The sequence below is a fragment of the Chanodichthys erythropterus genome, chromosome 16 (assembly GCF_024489055.1).
Source record: "Chanodichthys erythropterus isolate Z2021 chromosome 16, ASM2448905v1, whole genome shotgun sequence".
Classification (NCBI taxonomy): Eukaryota; Metazoa; Chordata; class Actinopteri; order Cypriniformes; family Xenocyprididae; genus Chanodichthys; species Chanodichthys erythropterus.
Window position 1 is genome coordinate 10,637,463 of NC_090236.1, and position 20,038 is coordinate 10,657,500.

Genomic DNA, 20,038 nt, shown 5'->3' on the forward strand with positions numbered 1-20,038 from the left:
TAACCGTGAGTTTCAAAACACGACTGATGCAACTCAACCAGGTCTCACCCCCTTTATTTTGCGTATGCCTTGGGCATGAATTATTTAAATAAAGGAATATTGCATCGTGTTCATTCCCGGAAGGGCTACAATGGAGGTGTTTCAGGGATTCCAGAAACAGTGACTCTGATATAGATAATTAACATTTTGTTAAATGTTTTCACAAAACAAGAATGACACTTTCACAGCAGTATATGTTACATGGTCCATGCTTACATTACAGTACAAAATTATTCCTACACTGTAAAAAATTACCGTGATTTTAACAGTAAAAGACTGTAAAAATGCTGCGGTGAAAAACTGTTAATTGGTTTACAGAAAGTTTCCGTACTATATACGGTGAATATCTGTAATAGATCTAACGGTACATTTAATGCAATTTTACGGTAAAATACCGTTAAATTCACAGTTTTTGGAAGTGAAAAATAACAATTCATTGTAAAAATTTACAGTGAAAAACCGTAAATTGACATTCCCACAATTCCCTGCGTGACACTTCACATTTGATATATTTTTGTTGAAATAACTCTGTTTTAACTTAGTTTTTCTCATTTTTTTCTAATCGGTTATGTACATTAGGGTTTTATGTTACATCTAATGTTGTTAAATTAATGTTTATTGCATTTTTAAAATTTCATGCATGTTACCATGATGGTGTTTAGTGTTTGTGTGAATGACACTGTGTGCTCCTTCTATATATTAGTGTTGTCCTCCTCAGCTTGTGGAAAAGCTGCTTGTGATGAACTTTGATTCATCATGTGACTCTTATCACCACTGTGTTTGGTGACTGTCAGTGTATTATAAAGATACAAAACAGATATTAGTACTTCATTAGGTTGGTAAATTAACATTATATCAGTTAATGAAATATGTTATTTTACCGTAAATTTTACTGGGATTTTTTTTTACAGTGTACTGAAATCCATTGTTAAATATACATATTTAAAATGTAAAATTCACATGTAACTCCGTAAGTATGTTTACAGTTTGATGTCATTTTTACAGTATTGTTCTGGTAACCACAGCTGCCGGTATTTTTCCGTAGAAACAACGGGATTTTTTTTACAGTGTATGTTCCCCCTTTTGTTTAAATGAAATTGTAAGACTAACATTCAGCTACATCTAATAATTTTGATCATCTTTCATTTTTTTTCAAATTTGGAACATATTTCAATATGGTATTACTGTAGAAATATAGCAAATTGCTGTCTTTTTTGCAGCTTTACAGTTTTTTGTTGTTGTTGTTGTTTTTACAATTGGTAGGACACATTACTCAATACTTTTTCAAAACTCTTTACACAGTTCTCCTTACTAACTTTCATCTTGGCACAGCAGTTAATTTCACATTCAAAATGCACTAAAATTACCAAAATACTTAATTAATGTCTCAAATCAAAGGTTGTCATCCAGCAAACACACTTTGTCACTCATTAAACAATGACATAAAAACACGAACAACAGGTAACATTACACAATGTTTTCTTTTGTAATCTTTCTTTACAGAACTAGAATGACTTTCTCTACTGTTCAGAATTCACTGCAGTATATGTTACATCATGGTGCAAGTTTACATTACAGTACAAAATTATTGTTTTCCCTTGGTAATGAAATTGAAAGTCTAACATCTGTGTAGGTTTTCAGCTTCTAATCATTTTTATAGTCTTTCATTTTTCAGATTTGGAATATATTTCAATATGTTATTATTGTTTTTAATCTCACATTTCTCAATACCTAGGTCACGTTTTCAAAACTCTTCACACAGTTCTCAATATTCAAAATGCACTAAAACTACCAAAACACTTCATTTATGTCTCAATTCAACTCATTCATTCATAAAGGTTGTCATCCAACAAACACATTTTTTTCATTCACTACACAATTACCTAAAAAACATTACACATTTTCCTTTGTAAAATTTCTTCACACAACAAGAAAGAGCTAGTGTTTAGATTATACTGCAGTATGTTACATTGATCATGGTGCGTTTATATTACAGTACAAAATTATTCCTAAGTTTTCCCCTTTTGTAAAGATAGTAATGAAATCGAAAGCCTATGTTTTCAGCTACAACTAATTGTTTTGATAGTATAGAATTTTTAGATTTTGACATTTCAGTAGACAGAAATGTAGCAAATTGCTGTCTTATTCATTTTTGTATTATGTTAGGTTTTGAACTTGTGAAATAGAGTATGTAAACGTGTAAATTGGCCTGTATGTACACTGAGTTTGGGTGGTGTTTGTGTCTGAGTAAGAAAAGAATTCTCGTCATTTGAAAGGTGTGGTCATTGAATAAATGTTGTGACAAAGCAATGATAAATGATCCACAGTTTAGCCCACATAGACTGTTGTTGTTCTCAGTGTGGGAAGAGTTTTGAAAACGTTTTATTTTTTTATTTGTATTATTGTACCTTGAACATAGAATACAAGAACTCGTAGAGGTAACAGCATATAGGCTAAACTCAAATACAATAATAGTCAACATCAAAACGGTTTTGAAAAAGCGACCTAAAAGTATTGAGAAATGTGTCCTAGCGTTGTAAAAAAACAAAAACAAAATGTAAGTAGATTTGAGGTGAGAGTGCCACCGAGTGGTCCGGACTGGGAGTTGCAGGTTTACATGGATCTATTAATGTTTGTGGTAAAGTTCAGACTGAGCTCTGCTGAAACACACAGCATCACTGTCTGCAGGAATAATAAAGAAGAGGACATTCTGCCAATGTAAGATATTTATTGTTCCATGAAGCAAAGAAAAGCAATGTTTTTCCTGTATGAAAAACCCAGATATATTATATTTTTGGCTGTAGCGTAAAGTGTGTCAAACACTTCGGGGCAAGCTGCGTCAGTGGATAATAACCAATATAGTAGATTCATGAAAAAACGGCACATTTTATATTTCCCTGCAAAGCTGATATTTGAAGTGTGGACTAATGTAAGATAATAATAAATAATGTATATAATTGCCATATGTGAATAATGTGCAGTAAAATAATGTGCTTTTTTTTTTTTTTTTTAGCTCTAACTCTAAATTTTGACCACTAAAATTGAACTTTATTTAAAATGTAAATTGCTCACAAATTCCTCAAAGATTCAATCATTCGTCTGTGGAAAATGCTGAAGTGAATCACAAACATCAGTAACTTCTTGTATTGTAAACCATGATATTTATTGTTGAACAGAACTCATAAATCAGAGAGATGGTGAAACCTCTTTAAACATCCGTATTATTGTAAACATTGAAAGGTTTATCAGCGGTTTTGTTCCGAGTTGACAGAACTCAATCTAAAAGATGACGTTATTGCAGAGGTCCGACTGGCAGCATGTAATCTTCATGGCGGTGTTACTCTGGAGAAGAAGACACTCTGTCATACTGCCGCATCTCCGAAAGCCCATGACTAGAAGAAACAGAAAAATACAAACATATTTGAAGCTTATGCACATCATCATTTTATCTAATCATAAAGTGAACATTTATCTGCGTATAGTCAGATGCAAAGAATCAAACTACAGCTGCTTCCGTTTGGTAGTGTTGTCAGTGTTATTTTCCTTTGATTGGGTTTTTTTCTGGAGCTATATATGCATTTCTTCTACAGTGTGAAACTGACAGGACTTTTAAACTCACAGGGAGGGAAGTTGAATCTGGCCGCTATACAGGCATCTTTTCCGAAGCCACATGTCTCTTGAGATGGAGTGCAGCGTGTTCCAGACTGAGGAACGCAGTGGTTGCATTTCAGTGCAGATCCTGCAACACAAAGCACAGCATGATTATGTTGTATTAATAGTTTGCACTGTCAGATTCTTTACGTTATAGGAACATTGTTTATGATCTGTACAGTTCTAAGCTGTGAAGTAATGTGCACTTATAAATTATGTGCATTATGACCAAGAACATATATTGAGAAAAGGTCGTTTTAATTTTTAATGTTATTATTAAACTTGGAAATCAGCAGCTTTAAACTCACCATAGTTCAACATCAGAGCAAGAACAAGAGCCACCAGCAAAGTCTTCATCATTCTGTTGATTAGTGCTGAGAAAATAATCATCATCATCATCAATAGCAAATAAATGTCATTTGGAGACACTAATCTATCAATATCTGAGTTAAATTTTACTAGGCAAATTAGAAAACCGGCAAGAAATCTCTTTACAGACAGAGTCAAATTATATAAAGGAGCTAAATTATGCTCATTAAGTTGAAATTTAGACATTAATCTGTATATAGTCTAGAACTGATCTAAAAGGCTAAACTAGTGCAAGATCTGCTTGTGTATTGTTTTAGGATAATGTGAAAACTTACCCTTTAAGCGATGTAGTAGCTATTGAGAGTTTTGTGAGTTCATAAGCACTTGTGTGTATCTCTTATATACTTGTCACATACTCAGGAGTAAATCATTTCCAGTAATTTAGGAATTCCCAAAAGATTTTGAAACCTGTTCATTATGTTAAAATGAGGCCACAGACACCCAATGCTCAGCAATTGATCAACAGTATTTATTTACATTCGGTACTGATTGTACCACGGTCTTGTGCAAGATCCTGTTGTGTCACATTCTGCTGCAATAAACCACTCTTAACTTGTTTTTAACGTGACATACGTTCATAAAGTAATTGGTTTCTTAAATATGACAAACACAAAAATGGTGCAGACCCGGACTTCCCAGTGGCCTGGCAACTGATTTGGCACGCTGTCCTATATTATTATTAATTAATATATTTTTTATCATTAGGCTACCTGCCCAATGATCATTTCCGAATTCGGCGTTCGATAATAAATCGATAATATAACAAATCATGAATCTGTTTTACTATCAACACTACGATTGGGCTCACGTGCGCTGTACCAATGTACCAAAATTACTGACCTGTTCAGGCTTTCAAATGCAGGTCAGTTTCATCTGTACAGGCTTCTATAGTTTTGTCTTCGTTAAAGGGATAGTTCACCCAAAAATGAAAATTTGATGTTTATCTGCTTACCCCCAGTGCATCCAAGATGTAGGTGACTTTTTTTCTTCAGTCGAACGCAAATTATGATTTTGAACTGCAACCGCTGCTGTCTGTCAGTCAAATAATAGCAGTGGATGGGAACTTCAACTATAACAGTAAATAAAACTTGCTTAGACAAATCAAAATTAAAACCTGCGGCTTGTGACGACCCATTAATGTCCTAAGACACGAAACGATTGGTTTGTGCGAGAAAAAGAACATTATTTATATAATTTTTACCTCTAATACACCACTATGTCCAACTTCGTTCAGCTTCCTGTTAGTGAGATCAAAAAACGCGTTGTGTTGACGGAAGTCTCACCCAAATACTTCAATGAGCGCGAGACATCACTTCCGTTGTCAGAGCGCGATCAGACCTCACAAACCGATCGTTTCGTGTCTTAGGACATCAATGTGTCGTCACGAGCCGCAGGGTTTAATTTGGATTTGTCTATGGAAGTTTTTTCGACTCTTATTGTTCAAGTTCCCAATCACTGCTATTATTTGACTGACAGACGGCAGCGGTTGCAGTTAAAAATCATAATTTGCGTTCGACTGAAGAAAAAAAGTCACCTACATCTTGGATGCCCTGGGGGTAAGCAGATAAACCTCAAATTTTCATTTTTGGGTGAACTATCCCTTTAACTCAGCTAAGTATTAAATGGCTAGCAAAAGTTAGCATTACTATCACTTAAAATACTGTATGTATAGGACATCAGTATCCTTTGTAAAGTTACATTATTAATTTAGCAGACAAATATTCACATTGATTTATAGTATAGGGAGGGAGCGAGGGTAGGCAATGACTCGTAATAATGCAATAACATGTCAAGTATTAGGATTTTTTAAGATATTGTCATGATGTAGTTATTTTTGTACTAAGTTTGACATTTAGGCAATTTAGAATTGTCCTAATGCAATAATTTGATTTTAACTAACATTCTAACTGGACGTAATCAACAATATCTAGGGATGGGCGATTTCAAAACACTGCTTCATGAAGCTTTACGAATCTTTTGGTTCGAATCAGTGGTTCGGAACATGTATCAAACTGCCAAAGTCACGTGATTTCAAAGAGGCTTCATCACATCATACACCCTGTCCCAAATGGCACACTTCATGTGCAATTTCGGTCTTGTGGACTTACAATGGCCGCTGTGACTGTAGGGTGTCCTATTCGTCATTTGTGGCTGCTATGCGCCCTTGATGCACACTTCTGGAATCTCATTGCTGTTCTGTAGCTATTATAAGAAAATACAGTACATCCCGAAATTTTCTCATGGTTTAGGCTATTCATCTTTTCGCTTCTGACCAACTGTCACCAGCGCCTGCATGAGAGTCGACTTTGCGTTTGACAAAGCATATTAATGAGCAACGTGAAGCTTTCATGACGTTCTCGCGGGAGATTCCTGTGAATTTTTCTTACAAATACGTATCGTTTCATTTCAGAAGACATCGATTCATCCATTAGGGTTGTATGGATTACTGTAGTTATTGCTGTTTGTGCTGTTTGATGCTTCGACTTTTAGGAACACGTGAGCTTGCATTATAAAGCGTTCCCAGATGATTTATTTTTTTTTTTTTCCTAAAATCCTTTTTGTATTCATCTTAAGAAGGAAAGTCATATACATCTCAGATGGCATGAGGGTAAAAGATGAGTAAACGGTGAGCACATTTCCGGGTGTACTGTATTTTCTTATAATATAGAATAGCAAATGGGATTCCCTCTTAAGATTCATCAGTGGAAAGAAAGAAAAAGAGGAACAAGAGGAGGAGGAAGCCAAGCAAGACAAACAAATAAGAAGTGTTGCAAATTTAAATCTGTTTTGAAATAAGTTGTTTTTCAAATAAAGTTTTCCAAGTTATATGACTGTTTGCGTTTTTTATTTATTTTTTAATTTTTTTATTAATTACTTACCCTGTAACTACATGAAATAAGAGGGTAACAAGCTCCACTGTAATTTATGGCCCATAATGTCATACTAAAATATTTACAGTATTAATAATTTATTATTTTCCTGGTTGTTACCCCTTTATTCCCAATACTTTACATATTGTTCCCCTATACTTACACATACTTACTGTATACTTACACTATAATTATTGAAAGTTACGCTGTAAATTTGTTGTAATTAGGCAGTACTTTCCGGGCTGTAATCTAAAGTGTTACCCTTAATTTGTGTTTGGAAGATGAACGAAGGTCTTACGGGTGTGGAACGACATGAGGGTGAGTAATAAATGACAGAATTTTCATTTTTGGGTGAACTATCCTTTTAAGGCAAGATACATTTACTCGAGATGCAAAATTATTTAATTGTTTGGGTTTTTTTCAGGGAAAAAAAAGATCATGATGAATTTCATGCTTTTTAAAAGAAGAAAAAATAACTGCCAATGGGATCAGAAAAATAAACTTAATTTAGAGGACGGTATAGTTTTTCGCAAGAAATTGTATACTCACCCATACACGACTTGTCATATCTGTAAATAGAGAAAAGTTGCTCCGGCTACTTTGACGCATGTATGGTGTGGGAGTGGTGTAGGTTAGTAGTCACAATGAGCAAGAAAGGTTATCGAGAAAGACATGTTAAAACTTGAACCTCCAGGGAATCACCCATTTAAAAAAAAAAAAAAAAATGGAGGAGAGTCTCCTGGCAAAAAGAGAACATGACAGAGCATGAATCAGAGCATGAGCAAGAATCAACATCGGCTGGGCTTTTTGGAGATGGCGAAAACTGAGGGATTTGAAATGCTGTAAACACAAGGAGATAGCATTTTTATTACTCAACAGGTGTTTATTACAACACAAGATAAAAGCTCTCTAACAGAGTTCATTATAAAGCATTATCTATTGACAGTGAAACATTTTTATCTTAATAAAATACAAAACAATGTAAACAAATGAAAAAAAAAAAATTCCTCCAATTCAACTTAAAAACTTAAAGGGGATAGTTCACCCAAAAATGAAAATTTGACGTTTATCTGCTTACCCCCAGGGCATCCAAGATGTAGTTGACGTTTTTTATTCAGTAGAACACAAATGATGATTTTTAACTCTGCGGTCTGTCAGTCAAATAATGCGAGTGGATGGCAACTTCTACTATAAGAGTAAATAAAACTTAGTTAGACAAATCCAAATTAAACCCTGCGGCTCGTGACGACACATTGATGTCCTAAGACACAAAACGAACAGTATTTATATCATTTTTTACCTGTAATACACCACTATGTCCAACTGCGTTCAGCACTCGCTTAGTGAGGTCTGATCGCGCTCTGACAACGGCAGTGATGTCTAGCACTCATTGAAGTATACACGCAAGACATCACTGCCGTTGTCAGAGCGTGATCAGACATCACTAAGCGAGTGCTGAATGCAGTTGGACATAGTGGTGTATTAGAGGTAAAAAATGATATAAATACTGTTCGGTTTCTCACACAAACCGATCGTTTCGTGTCTACATCAATGTGTCGTCACGAGCCGCAGGGTTTAATTTGGACTTGTCTAACCAAGTTTGATTTACTCTTATAGTAGAAGTTCCCATCCACTCGCGTTATTTGACTGACAGACCGCAACGGTTGGAGTTAAAAATCATCATTTGTATTTTACTGAAGAAACAAACTCAACTACATCTTGGATGCCCTGGGGGTAAGCAGATAAACATCAAATTTACATTTTTGGGTGAACTACCCTGATGTTTTGATTTATGTTAAATTAGTGCCCCTTTTCTTTAATCTTTCATCTTTTACTATATAAATACTGTATTATCGAGCATTAGCTCCACGTCAATGGTTCAGCAAAGGTCAGTTAAACAATGAGTCTCATGAGAACATGACGGATATTCCCGTCACTGTGTGTTGGAGCTGCTGTTGGTGGACAAATGACAAATGTTTTCTTCTCTAATCATATGAGGACGTGGCAGGAAAGTTCAATATTGTTCGAAGCTGAGGAACACTAGAGCTTGAGGGGCTGGGGATAAATATCAGATTTGGGACTAAAAGATATATTATATGTCTTTAGAAGTTTAGTGATGTAATTCATGAGCCTTTAGCAAGATTCTTAGAGTTTTGATGATTATTTAGTGTCTGAATCTGTTCTACAAGCGTTTACTGGATTTGAAATGTTCCAGAAAGTGTGAGTAACTGTTTATTTCAGGTCCAAGGTACATGTGTGCACAAGGTTTTAATGTCTGCTGGATTTAGCTCTGCTCATGGCTAATTTAACTAGCTGATGAGATTAAATAAAAAAGCTCACAATCTTTTGATCCATCATTGATTAATGCTCTTATGTAACATAAAACCTGCAATGTAAAGCTGATCAAACAACAGTTGCTCTTATTTTATTTGCTGGCTATTGAGATTGTTCTATGAAAGCTAATTGAATGTTAGGTACTGCAAAAAAAAAAAAAAAAAAAATATATATATATATATATTTTTTTTTTTTTTTTTTTGTCTTGTTTTTCATTACAAATATCTAAAAATGCATGTCTGTCTTCTGAGAAATGTATACAAATTAAGTGAGTTTATACTTAAAACAAGAAAGAAAAAAAAACCTGTCAGTGTGTTAAGAAAAATGATCTGCTCACAGTGACATTTTTTTCTTGTTTTGAACACAAACTTAATTTTTAATAACTTTCATAAAACAAGGCTTTCAGTTTTTAAATTAATTTTATGCTAACATGCTTTTATTTTAATATAACAATTTTTTCAAAATCCTCAAAGGGGACCTATAATGTATCTGGTGTCACCAGAATGTGTCTGTGAAGTTTCAGCTCAAAATACCCCACAGGTCATTGATTATAGCTTGTCAAATTTGCCCCTATTTGGGTGTGAGCAAAAACACGCCATTTTTGTGTGTGTCCCTTTAAATGCAAATGAGCTGCTGCTCCTTTCCAAAAGACGGCGGAGCTTTAACAGCTCACGCTTCAAATACTCAGCAACAACAAAGCTGGAGAATATCACGCAGCCAAAATGAGGATTGTCAGTAACGGTGTTCAGCCTTACATTGTTCAAACTGGAGTCGACACTGATGGAGAGACTCAGGAAGAAGTTACAACTTTTACAATGAAACTGGACGTTTCTGAATGGTTAGGGGATACATTTATGTAGTTGCTGTGGAGTTGATTCAACTCATCCACTAGCATGTGCTGTCATGTTAATCTTTTGTGCAAATCCAGCGTTGAATTGATCATCGTTTGTGAATCAGTCCGGCGTAAAATGACGGCATGACAACAACACTCTACTACAACAACTCTTCCTCTTCTCTAAAGCAGACCAACATGGCCCCGCCCCCTTTGTTGTGTGTTCTCAGGGGCGGGGTTTATGTAAATTTTAGGATTAGTGATGTCACTAACCCGGGAGGAAGCTCATTGTAGTCCCTACCAGCCATCTGTTGTAGTCCTTAAAAAGTGATTTCTGTAAAAGAAAATATCTCCCTTTGCATTGAACTTTGAGTGTTGTAACTTTGCAGATGTTGTTTATGCTCAAACAGCAACATACACACTAAAGTTAAAAAAGTGAAATCATAATCAACCAGCTCTTTAGTCATTTAAATTTTCATAGCTAAAAAAGCAGTGTGAATGAGAATGATGTTTGTATCATATGATATCTGTATTAAAAAGAAAGGAAACCACATCACCAAAAATCATTTATTTTATTTTATTTTAATGACTATTGCCACATTGAGACAGACTGTTTATTTGTAACTTGCACATCTAAATAATCAATGAGGAAATATTGTTTTATATTTTTTAAGTCACAAATCAGAAGCATAGTCATGTGTAATCTATTTTATTGAAATATGTTTTATGAATCATGCTCTTATATGGCAGCTACAGATCAGTCAAAGGTATTGCAGAAGTCCTTCTGGCAGCACTTGATGTTGATGTAGGCGTTCTGTTTCTGCATCTCACAGTCTGACATGGACATGCACTTTTGGAAATGACCGTCTGTTTCAAACAAAACCAGAAAAAAAAAAAAAAACATTTAATCATCTTTCAATTTATATTTATATTACATGCATTTCCTAAAAACAGCAAATTTTGTGTTATTATCTGAATGGACATCATCACTCACATGGACTTCTGCGAAACTTGGCAGCAGCACATGCGTCTTTCTCCGGTGGGCAGGTTACTGCGGTGACCTCACAGGCCCCTCCTGCTTTAGCTGGGGTGCAGTGGTGGCAGTCCAGGGCCGTGCCTTAAACACACAGGATCCAAAATTAATGTATGTGCATACACACTCTTACAACACATACACAACCTTGTAAAAGCCTTTTTAAACTCTTTGTGCTTGCAGTTTGTACATTTTTGCTATTCTCCTGTGGACATTTTCACAAACGTCATCTCCACCGCAAACACAAAACCTGCCCACACACCACATACAATAGTTCAACTACATATTAACTGATTTTTCTTATTTTCTTTTCCTGTATGAATACTTTCATGTATATTTCAGCACACAAAGCAGAGTTTCATTGCATCAGATGACCTGAAGTCCATTTTATGACGGGAAATCAGTCATCATACTCACCGCCTGCTACGACCAGCATGAGAACAACAGCCAGTATGAGGAACCTCATCTTTCTGTGAAACAAACAGAAGAAGAGAAGTGACTGTCATTTATTGTTAAAAAAAACAAGAACTTAAGAGTATTAAAACACATACTAGACAGCAACCAACCAAACCAAAGCTTCTTAAACATGCTAAATAAATAGTCTGAAGGAGTACTCTGGTCAAAGGTCATTATATTGCCAAGAGAAGATCAATAACGTTTTATCTTATGTTTTATGATGCATCCCTGATATATAGGTTTTAATGTACTGTAAAAAATAATTTCCATGAATAAAACTGTGTAACTCACCTTTGTACTGCAGCGGACTGAGTAAAACTGATCCTCTTTCTGTCTGTATATCTGTATGGAACCTCACCTTTATCCTACAGTTTGTTATCACCTCCCTCTTCTCTCTCTTTCTTTGTGCAAACAGACCAAGCCCAGTCATTTGCAGTACAACTATATCAGTGGTCTTGGCGCAAGAAAATTAAGCCATATTTCTCAACTTTATGTATGTAACTGTGTGTTTGCCGGTCTGTTTGCAGTGTTGCAAACAGACACACTTCCTTCCTATACTGTAGCTTCTTAGCTGGGGTCAAGTAGATAGAAAGTTAGATAGATAAAATGACAGACGAACATAGATACATGGAACGATAGATTGGAAGATATAGACATATGGAACACTAGATACAAATCCGAGTCCCAAAAAGTTGGGACACTGTACAAATTGTGAATAAAAACAGAATGCAATGATGTGGAAGATTCAAATTTCAATAGTTTATTCAGAATACAACATAGATGATATATCAAATGTTTAATCTGGGAAAATGTATCATTTTAAGGGAATGATAAGTTGATTTTAAATTTCATGGCATCAGCACATCTCAAAAAAGTTGGGACAAGGCCATGTTTACCACTGTGTGGCATCCCCTCTTCTTTTTATAACCGTCTGCAAACGTCTGGGGACTGAGGAGACAAGTTGCTCAAGTTTAGGAACAGGAATGTTGTCCCATTCTTGTCTAATACAGGCTTCTAGTTGTTCAACTGTCTTAGGTCTTCTTTGTCGCATCTTCCTCTTTATGATGCGCCAAATGTTTTCTATGGGTGAAAGATCTGGACTGCAGGCTGGCCATTTCAGTACCCGGATCCTTCTACGCAGCCATGATGTTGTAATTGATGCAGTATGTGGTCTGGCATTGTCATGTTGGAAAATGCAAGGTCTTCCCTGAAAGAGACGACGTCTGGATGGGAGAATATGTTGTTCTAGAACTTGGATATACCTTTCAGCATTGATGGTGCCTTTCCAGATGTGTAAGCTGCCCATGCCACACGCACTCATGAAACCCCATACCATCAGAGATGCAGGCTTCTGAACTGAGCGCTGATAACAACTTGGGTTGTCCTTCTCCTCTTTAGTCCAGATGACATGGCGTCCCAGTTTTCCAAAAAGAACTTCAAATTTTGATTCGTCTGACCACAGAACAGTTTTCCACTTTGCCACAGTCCATTTTAAATGAGCCTTGGCCCAGAGAAAACGCCTGCGCTTCTGGATCATGTTTAGATATGGCTTCTTTTTTGACCTATAGAGTTTTAGCCGGCAACGGCACGGTGGATTGTGTTCACCAACAATGTTTTCTGGAAGTATTCCTGAGCCAATGTTGTGATTTCCATTACAGTAGCATTCCTGTATGTGATGCAGTGCCATCTAAGGGCCCGAAGATCACGGGCATCCAGTATGGTTTTCCGGCCTTGACCCTTACGCACAGAGATTGTTCCAGATTCTCTGAATCTTTGGATGATATTATGCTTTAGATGATGATAACTTCAAGCTCTTTGCAATTTTTCTCTGAGAAACTCCTTTCTGATATTGCTCCACTATTTTTCGCCGCAGCATTGGGGGAAATGGTGATCTTCTGCCCATCTTGACTTCTGAGAGACACTGCCACTCTGAGAGGCTCTTTTTATACCCAATCATGTTGCCAATTGACCTAATAAGTTGCAAATTGGTCCTCCAGCTGTTCCTTATATGTACATTTAACTTTTTTTCGGCCTCTTATTGCTACCTGTCCCAACTTTTTTGGAATGTGTGGCTCTCATGAAATCCAAAATGAGCCAATATTTGGCATGACATTTCAAAATGTCTCACTTTCAACATTTGATATGTTATCTATATTCTATTGTGAATAAAATATAAGTTTATGAGATTTGTAAATTATTGCATTCCTTTTTTTTTCACAATTTGTACAGTGTCCCAACTTTTTTGGAATCAGGTTTGTAGATACATAGAAAGACAGATAAATGGGAGAACATAGATAGATAGATAGAGAGAGAGAGAGAGAGAGAGAGAGAAAGATCTCCCAGGTGCATCTGTTCTAGTCTAGTTCTTCTCTTCATGTTTATGTTTTGGCAGCGCTGATGAGTGTGTGTGAGTGTGTGTTGTGTTTTGACTGTCTGCCAGCACCCAAACAGTGACTGTAAATCGGAGATTTAACACAATAGATTGTGCCACTGTGTATCTCGCCCTCCTGAACTTCAATATCAGCAGAGCCCAGTGTAAGAGAATCTGTCCATGATGCAAAAACAGCTAAGCTCTTCATTGTGGCGCTTTTGTGGGAAAAACCTCGCGATAACACCTCGCAGCGTGTAGGCCACATATATCAGACAGTCCGGATTTTTCCCTCCGGTTGCTCTCTCTCACTCCAGTGGATAGTTGCTCAGGATCCAGGCAGGGAACGATGTCACAGTATTCAGGGAAGGTGAGTACTGTAGTCATATTTGGTGTACAGGGAATGATTGACTATAAACTGCAGACCAATAATTTTTACATACAGTACATTTATATGTAACACATATACAATTTTGCGTATACATAAACAACATTTATACATGAAAATAGCTGTATATCATCTAGAGGCATTAAATATTGCACAAATAGTTATGCATGTAAACTTGCACACCTTCATATTTATATGTATATCTTGGAGGCTGATGATTATATATTTTACTGCCATTGTATCAAATTCTCATGCAGCCAATTGCTCTCAACTTAATGCATATATTTGCATTATATATTTCAATGCATAGGACTTAACAGTAGTTCTAATAGATTCTAATTTCTTCTGTCAATATTTTCACTGACCCCAATATAAAATGTATTTTTTAGCAATTTTTCAGAAAGAATATAGCCTTCTATGTTTTCCACAACATTAAGTCTTCTGTACAGAAAAAAACATGCATCATATAACTTAAAGGTTTAATTGTCACTATTAGCTGTAAATTATAATGTCAAATTCATAAATCAGCCAATTTAGCTATTATTATACATCATATAATGTATGATTTTAAGCTCATTGTATCTGATACTTCCCTAAATATACAAATCATTCTTGCAATTTCAACAAAACTTCATCTACAGTGCTAACCAGCTAGATAACTTTTTTTTTTTTTACAAAAAATTTATTATTCAAATATATATATAAAGAGCAAAATCTGCAACAACATTGCAACCAAATGTATATGTTTGCAAAGAATAAAAACTCCTGTGCGTGATATTGTAGGAGACCTATTATGCCCCTTTTGCAAGATGTAATAGAAGTCTCTGGTGTCCCCAGGATGTGGTGTCCCCATTTTTGTGTGTGTCCCTTTAAATGCAAATGAGCTGCTGCTCCCGGCCCCCTTTCCAAAGAGGGCGGAGCTTTAACAGCTCGCGCTTCGGTTGCTCAACAACAACAAAGCTGAAGAATCTCCTGCAGCCAAAATGAGGATTGTCAGTAACGGTGTTCAGCCTTACATTGTTCAAACCGGAGTCGACACTGATGGAGAGACTCAGGAAGAAGTTACAACTTTTACAATGAAACTGGACGTTTCTGAATGGTTAGTGGATAAATTTATGTAGTTGCTGTGGAGTTGATTCAACTCATCGACTAGCATGTGTCGTAATCTTTTGTCCAAATCCAGCGTTGAATTGACCCTCGTTTGTGAAGCAGTCCGGCGTAAAATGACGGCATGACAACAACTCTACTACAACAACTCTTCCTCTTCTCTAAAGCAGCCCAACATGGCTTAAATAGTGTTCAGTGCTCATCTGTGCAGCCAACAAAAGAACAGTTAGCATGCTTTGCTTAAACTTTTGCCATGGCGTTAGAACTGGTACACCGTTGTCACTTGCGAAAACAAAATGGCGGCGCGCCTAGGGTGGAAACGTGCAGATTAAGGGGTGGTAATTAGGGGAGCGAAATCTGAGCGGCTTGTTTTTCACATGCTTGCAGAGATTGGTAAAAAAAAAAAAAAAAAAAAAAAAAAACAGATTTTCATGATATGACCTGTTTTATGTATGTGCAACTGTGTGTTTAGCATTTCCATTTTTGTTGGACCATGTTTTTCCTCTGGGATCTGATCATGATTAAGATTCAGACAGTCTACCTCTTCAAACATGATCAAAAGTTGGTAATGTCTCTCTGACAGGTTTCATTGAGGGAAAACAGCCTTATTTTCTTCTAAAGTAATTCATTTTTAAACTAAGAATTATTCCAGAAGTAAGTAAAAGCAGAAGATGATTAATGCATTTGACCAAAGCTATTCTAACTTACATTTGCTCTGAGTTAAATGCCAGGGAAACTTCAGCAGATGGAAAGTGTTCACAGTGTGATGCTGATTAATGAATCTCACACTGTGAACTCAGCTGTAGTTTCAGTTTCACAGAGTCTGTTACACCACCAGTGATTACAACTGAAACAAAAACCTCAGTAAGTCAAGTCACTAAAGCACATGACAACCCTCCATCTTCTCACAGATAGTGTTCTTCGAGGGGAAATGCTTCACAGGCAGGAGGCTGGAGGTGTTTGGAGAATGTGATAACTTCCAGGACCGAGGTTTCATGAACAGGGCGAACTCCATCCGTGTGGAGAGCGGGGCTTGGGTGTGTTTTGACCATCCCGATTTCAAGGGACAGCAGTACATGCTGGAGAAAGGAGAGTATCCAGAATTCCAGCGCTGGAATGCTCACAATGATCACATGGGCTCCTGCAAGCCAATCAAAATGGTGAGCATGACAACACTATGAACTGTTTTTAGTTACTAGTGTACTACTACCTGCACAGCATATGCTGATTAATGTTTTTGAAAATAACGTGAAGTATAGTGTAATGTGTTAAAAGTGTTAACACTTTTTAACATTAAGTGTTATCAATAATATGTTGTCAAATTGCAACTATATAAATCAAGTTGAATCCAGACTAAAAAATGTTTTTGCATTCAATTTGTTTAATATTTTATGTAAAAAAATGTTGACTGTCCAATCAAATCATGAGATCATTTATCACTTTTGAATTTGATGGTTGAAGTATGCTGCAAAAAAAATTATGTTGTTCCTCAATATTTTCCAGTACAAATATCTAAATATCCTTACATCAAGATACATTTAATTGAGAAGCAAAACTACTTAAGATATTCAGTCTTATTTTCTGAAAAATGTAACAAAATCAAGTGAGTTTTTGCTTAAAACAAGCTCACCCCCATGTCATCCAAGATGTTTATGTCTTTCTTTCTTCAGTCGAAAAGAAATGAAGGTTTTTGAGGAAAACATTTCAGGATTTTCTCCATATAGTGGACATCACTGGGGTTCAACGGGTTGAAGTCCAAATGTCAGTTTCAGTGCAGCTTCAAAGAGCTCTACATGATCCCAGACCAGGAATAAGGGTCTTATCTAGCGATCTAAACGATTGGTCATTTTCTAAAAAAAATTAAAATGCTATATTTTTTAACCACAAATGCTCATCTTGCACTGCTCTGCGATGCGCCACGCATTGCGTAATGACATTGGAAACGTCACGTGTGACGTAGGCGGAAGTACCGAGCAAGTGTTTATAAAGAGAACATGCAAAGACTAACTCAAATGCCTACGAAAAAATGTAAAACGACGATGTCGACCGATTTTGATGTTGGAGGAGAAAATTAGATTTTCGTCCCCACTGCGATACTTCCGCCTACGTCACACGTGACCAATCCAACGTGATTACGCAATGCGTGGCGCATTGCAGAGCAGTGCAAGATGAACATTTGTGGATAAAAGGTATATAATTTTTTATTTTTTTTAGAAAATGGCCAATAATTTCTCTAGATAAGCCCCTTATTCCTCATCTAGGACTGTGTAGAGCTCTTTGACGCTGCACTGAAACTGACATTTAGACCTTCAACTTGTTGGTCCCCACTGAAGACCACTATATGGAGAAAAATCCTGGAATGTTTTCCTCAAAAACCTTCATTTCGTTTAGACTGAAGAAAGAAAGACATAAACATCTTGGATGACATGGGGGTGAAGAAATTATAAAGGATAATATATATACAGTACAGTCCAAAAGTTTGGAACCACTAAGATTTTTAATGTTTTTAAAAGAAGTTTCGTCTGCTCATCAAGGCTACATTTATTTAATTAAAAATACAGTTAAAAACAGTAATATTGTGAAATATTATTACAATTTAAAATAACTGTGTACTATTTAAATATATTTGACAAAGTAATTTATTCCTGTGATGCAAAGCTGAATTTTCAGCATCATTACTCCAGTCTTCAGTGTCACATGATCCTTCAGAAATCATTCTAATATGCTGATTTGCTGCTCAATACACATTTATGATTATTTTCAATGTTGAAAACAGTTTTTTTTTTCAGGATTCCTTGATGAATAGAAAGTTCAAAAGAACAGCATTTATCTGAAATACAAAGCTTCTGTAGCATTATACACTACCGTTCAAAAGTTTGGGGTCAGTAAGAATTTTTATTTTTATTTTTTGAAAAGAAATTAAAGAAATTAATACTTTTATTCAGCAAGGATGCATTAAATCAATCAAAAGTGGCAGTAAAGACATTCATAATGTTACAAAAGATTTAGATTTCAGATAAACACTGTTCTTTTGAACTTTCTATTCATCAGATAATCCTGAAAAAAAATATTGTACACAAATATTTTGTACAATTGTACACATTAAATGTTTCTTGAGCAGCAGATCAGCATATTAGAATGATTTCTGAAGGATCATGTGACACTGAAGACTGGAGTAATGATGCTGAAAATTCAGCTTTGCCATCACAGGAATAAATTACTTTGTGAAATATATTCAAATAGAAAACAGTTATTTTAAATTGTAATAATATTTCACAATATTACTGTTTTTACTGTATTTTTAATTAAATAAATGTAGCCTTGGTGAGCAGACGAAACTTCTTTTACAAACGTTAAAAATCTTAGTGGTTCCAAACTTTTGGACTGTACTGTGTATATGTGTATATATATATATATATATATATATATATATATATATATATATATATATATATATATATATATATATATATATATATATATATATATATATATAATTTTTTTTTTTTTTTTTTTTTTGTGACCCCATTAGCAGGTATTTGTTCATGTTTTATGCATAAAATCACTTCTTTTCTTTTTTTTTCAGAAAACAACACTTAATATCTTAAGTCATTTAGCTTTTCAAGTAGGCTGAATGTGTCTTGATTCAAGAATGTTTAGATATTTGTAGCCTACTTAAAACCAAGAAATAATAATGAGAAAGACCATCAAACTTTTGACCTCTGGGATTTTGTCTTGACTCTATGATTTGTTTGTAATGTGACACTCACCTTGTTACAATGTGATTCTCTGTGTCTGTCAGCACGGGGAGCACTACAGGATGGAGCTTTTTGAGGGTCCGAACTTCACTGGTCAGTGTGTTGAACTGTGTGATGACTGTCCCTTCCTCCAGAGCACTGGATTCAGCCAGAACTGCCTCAACTCCATTAAAGTCTACGGAGACGGAGCGTAAGTTCTGCAAGGCCAAAAAATCGAACAATGCTTTATTAGTGAACACAATGAGTGAATGTGTACAATATTATTCCAATGTCCGTTACGCTTTAATAGTTAACTCTTTTCCCGAATGTTTTCACTGTTATATGGTAGGGGGCGCTATTACGCATCTTCTGAAAGAGAATCTCCGGATCAAAACACAGGCGAAGAAAAAGCAGAAACAGATAAATGATCAAATTGTAAAATGATCAAAACTGCTGGTGCTGGATGGCGACTTAAAAAAAATGCTGGCAGAGAAAGAGTTTATAAAATATCTAATGCTCACACTGCAAAAAAAAAAAATTGTATTGTTTTCCAGTACAAACATCTAAACATTCTTAAATCAAGACACAAGATATGAAGAAGATATGAAAAAAAAGTATAAAAATGAAGTGAGTTTATGCTCAAAACAAGGAAAAATATCTGCCAATGGGGTTAGAAAAAGAAACTTAATTACAAGAGAAAACAAGATTATTTCTTCTTGTTTTATGCATAAACTCACTCACATTTTTCAGAAAACAAGACTTACTATCCTATGACATTTTGCTTCTCAAATAAATGTCTCTTCTTTTAAGAATGCATAGATATTTGATATTTGTACTGGAAAACAGGACAGAAA

The 20,038-nt window shown here is 35.5% G+C and overlaps 3 protein-coding genes across 4 annotated transcripts in view; 1 reads left to right on the top strand and 2 right to left on the bottom strand.

Annotated features, from left to right (window-relative positions):
- Positions 1–3,177: 3,177 nt before the first annotated feature.
- On the bottom strand, positions 3,178–4,425 carry LOC137002929 (cytotoxin 6-like). The gene is made up of 4 exons (XM_067362887.1): positions 4,335–4,425; positions 3,999–4,064; positions 3,659–3,778; positions 3,178–3,431 (listed from the first exon to the last, which is right to left on the bottom strand). Exons 2-4 carry the CDS (start codon positions 4,048–4,050, stop codon positions 3,319–3,321), a joined length of 285 nt encoding a protein of 94 aa, XP_067218988.1. The 5' UTR covers positions 4,051–4,064; positions 4,335–4,425; the 3' UTR covers positions 3,178–3,318.
- A 4,544-nt stretch (positions 4,426–8,969) lies between these two features.
- The window catches only part of crygn1 (crystallin, gamma N1), a 12,189-nt gene continuing 1,120 nt past the window's right edge, over positions 8,970–20,038 (top strand). The window contains exons 1-3 of one of the 2 annotated variants that reach the window (XM_067362593.1): positions 8,970–9,149; positions 16,359–16,607; positions 19,250–19,395. In XM_067362593.1, coding sequence (XP_067218694.1) covers positions 16,443–16,607; positions 19,250–19,395 — 311 coding nt within the window. In that variant the 5' untranslated portion in view covers positions 8,970–9,149; positions 16,359–16,442. Of the gene's footprint in view, positions 9,150–15,180; positions 16,608–19,249; positions 19,396–20,038 lie in introns of those variants that run through there. The other variant, XM_067362594.1, reaches the window with a different exon arrangement.
- Positions 10,659–11,991, bottom strand: ly97.3 (lymphocyte antigen 97, tandem duplicate 3). Its single transcript, XM_067362595.1, has 4 exons — positions 11,876–11,991; positions 11,546–11,598; positions 11,090–11,212; positions 10,659–10,962 (listed from the first exon to the last, which is right to left on the bottom strand). Exons 2-4 carry the CDS (start codon positions 11,592–11,594, stop codon positions 10,853–10,855), a joined length of 282 nt encoding a protein of 93 aa, XP_067218696.1. The 5' UTR covers positions 11,595–11,598; positions 11,876–11,991; the 3' UTR covers positions 10,659–10,852.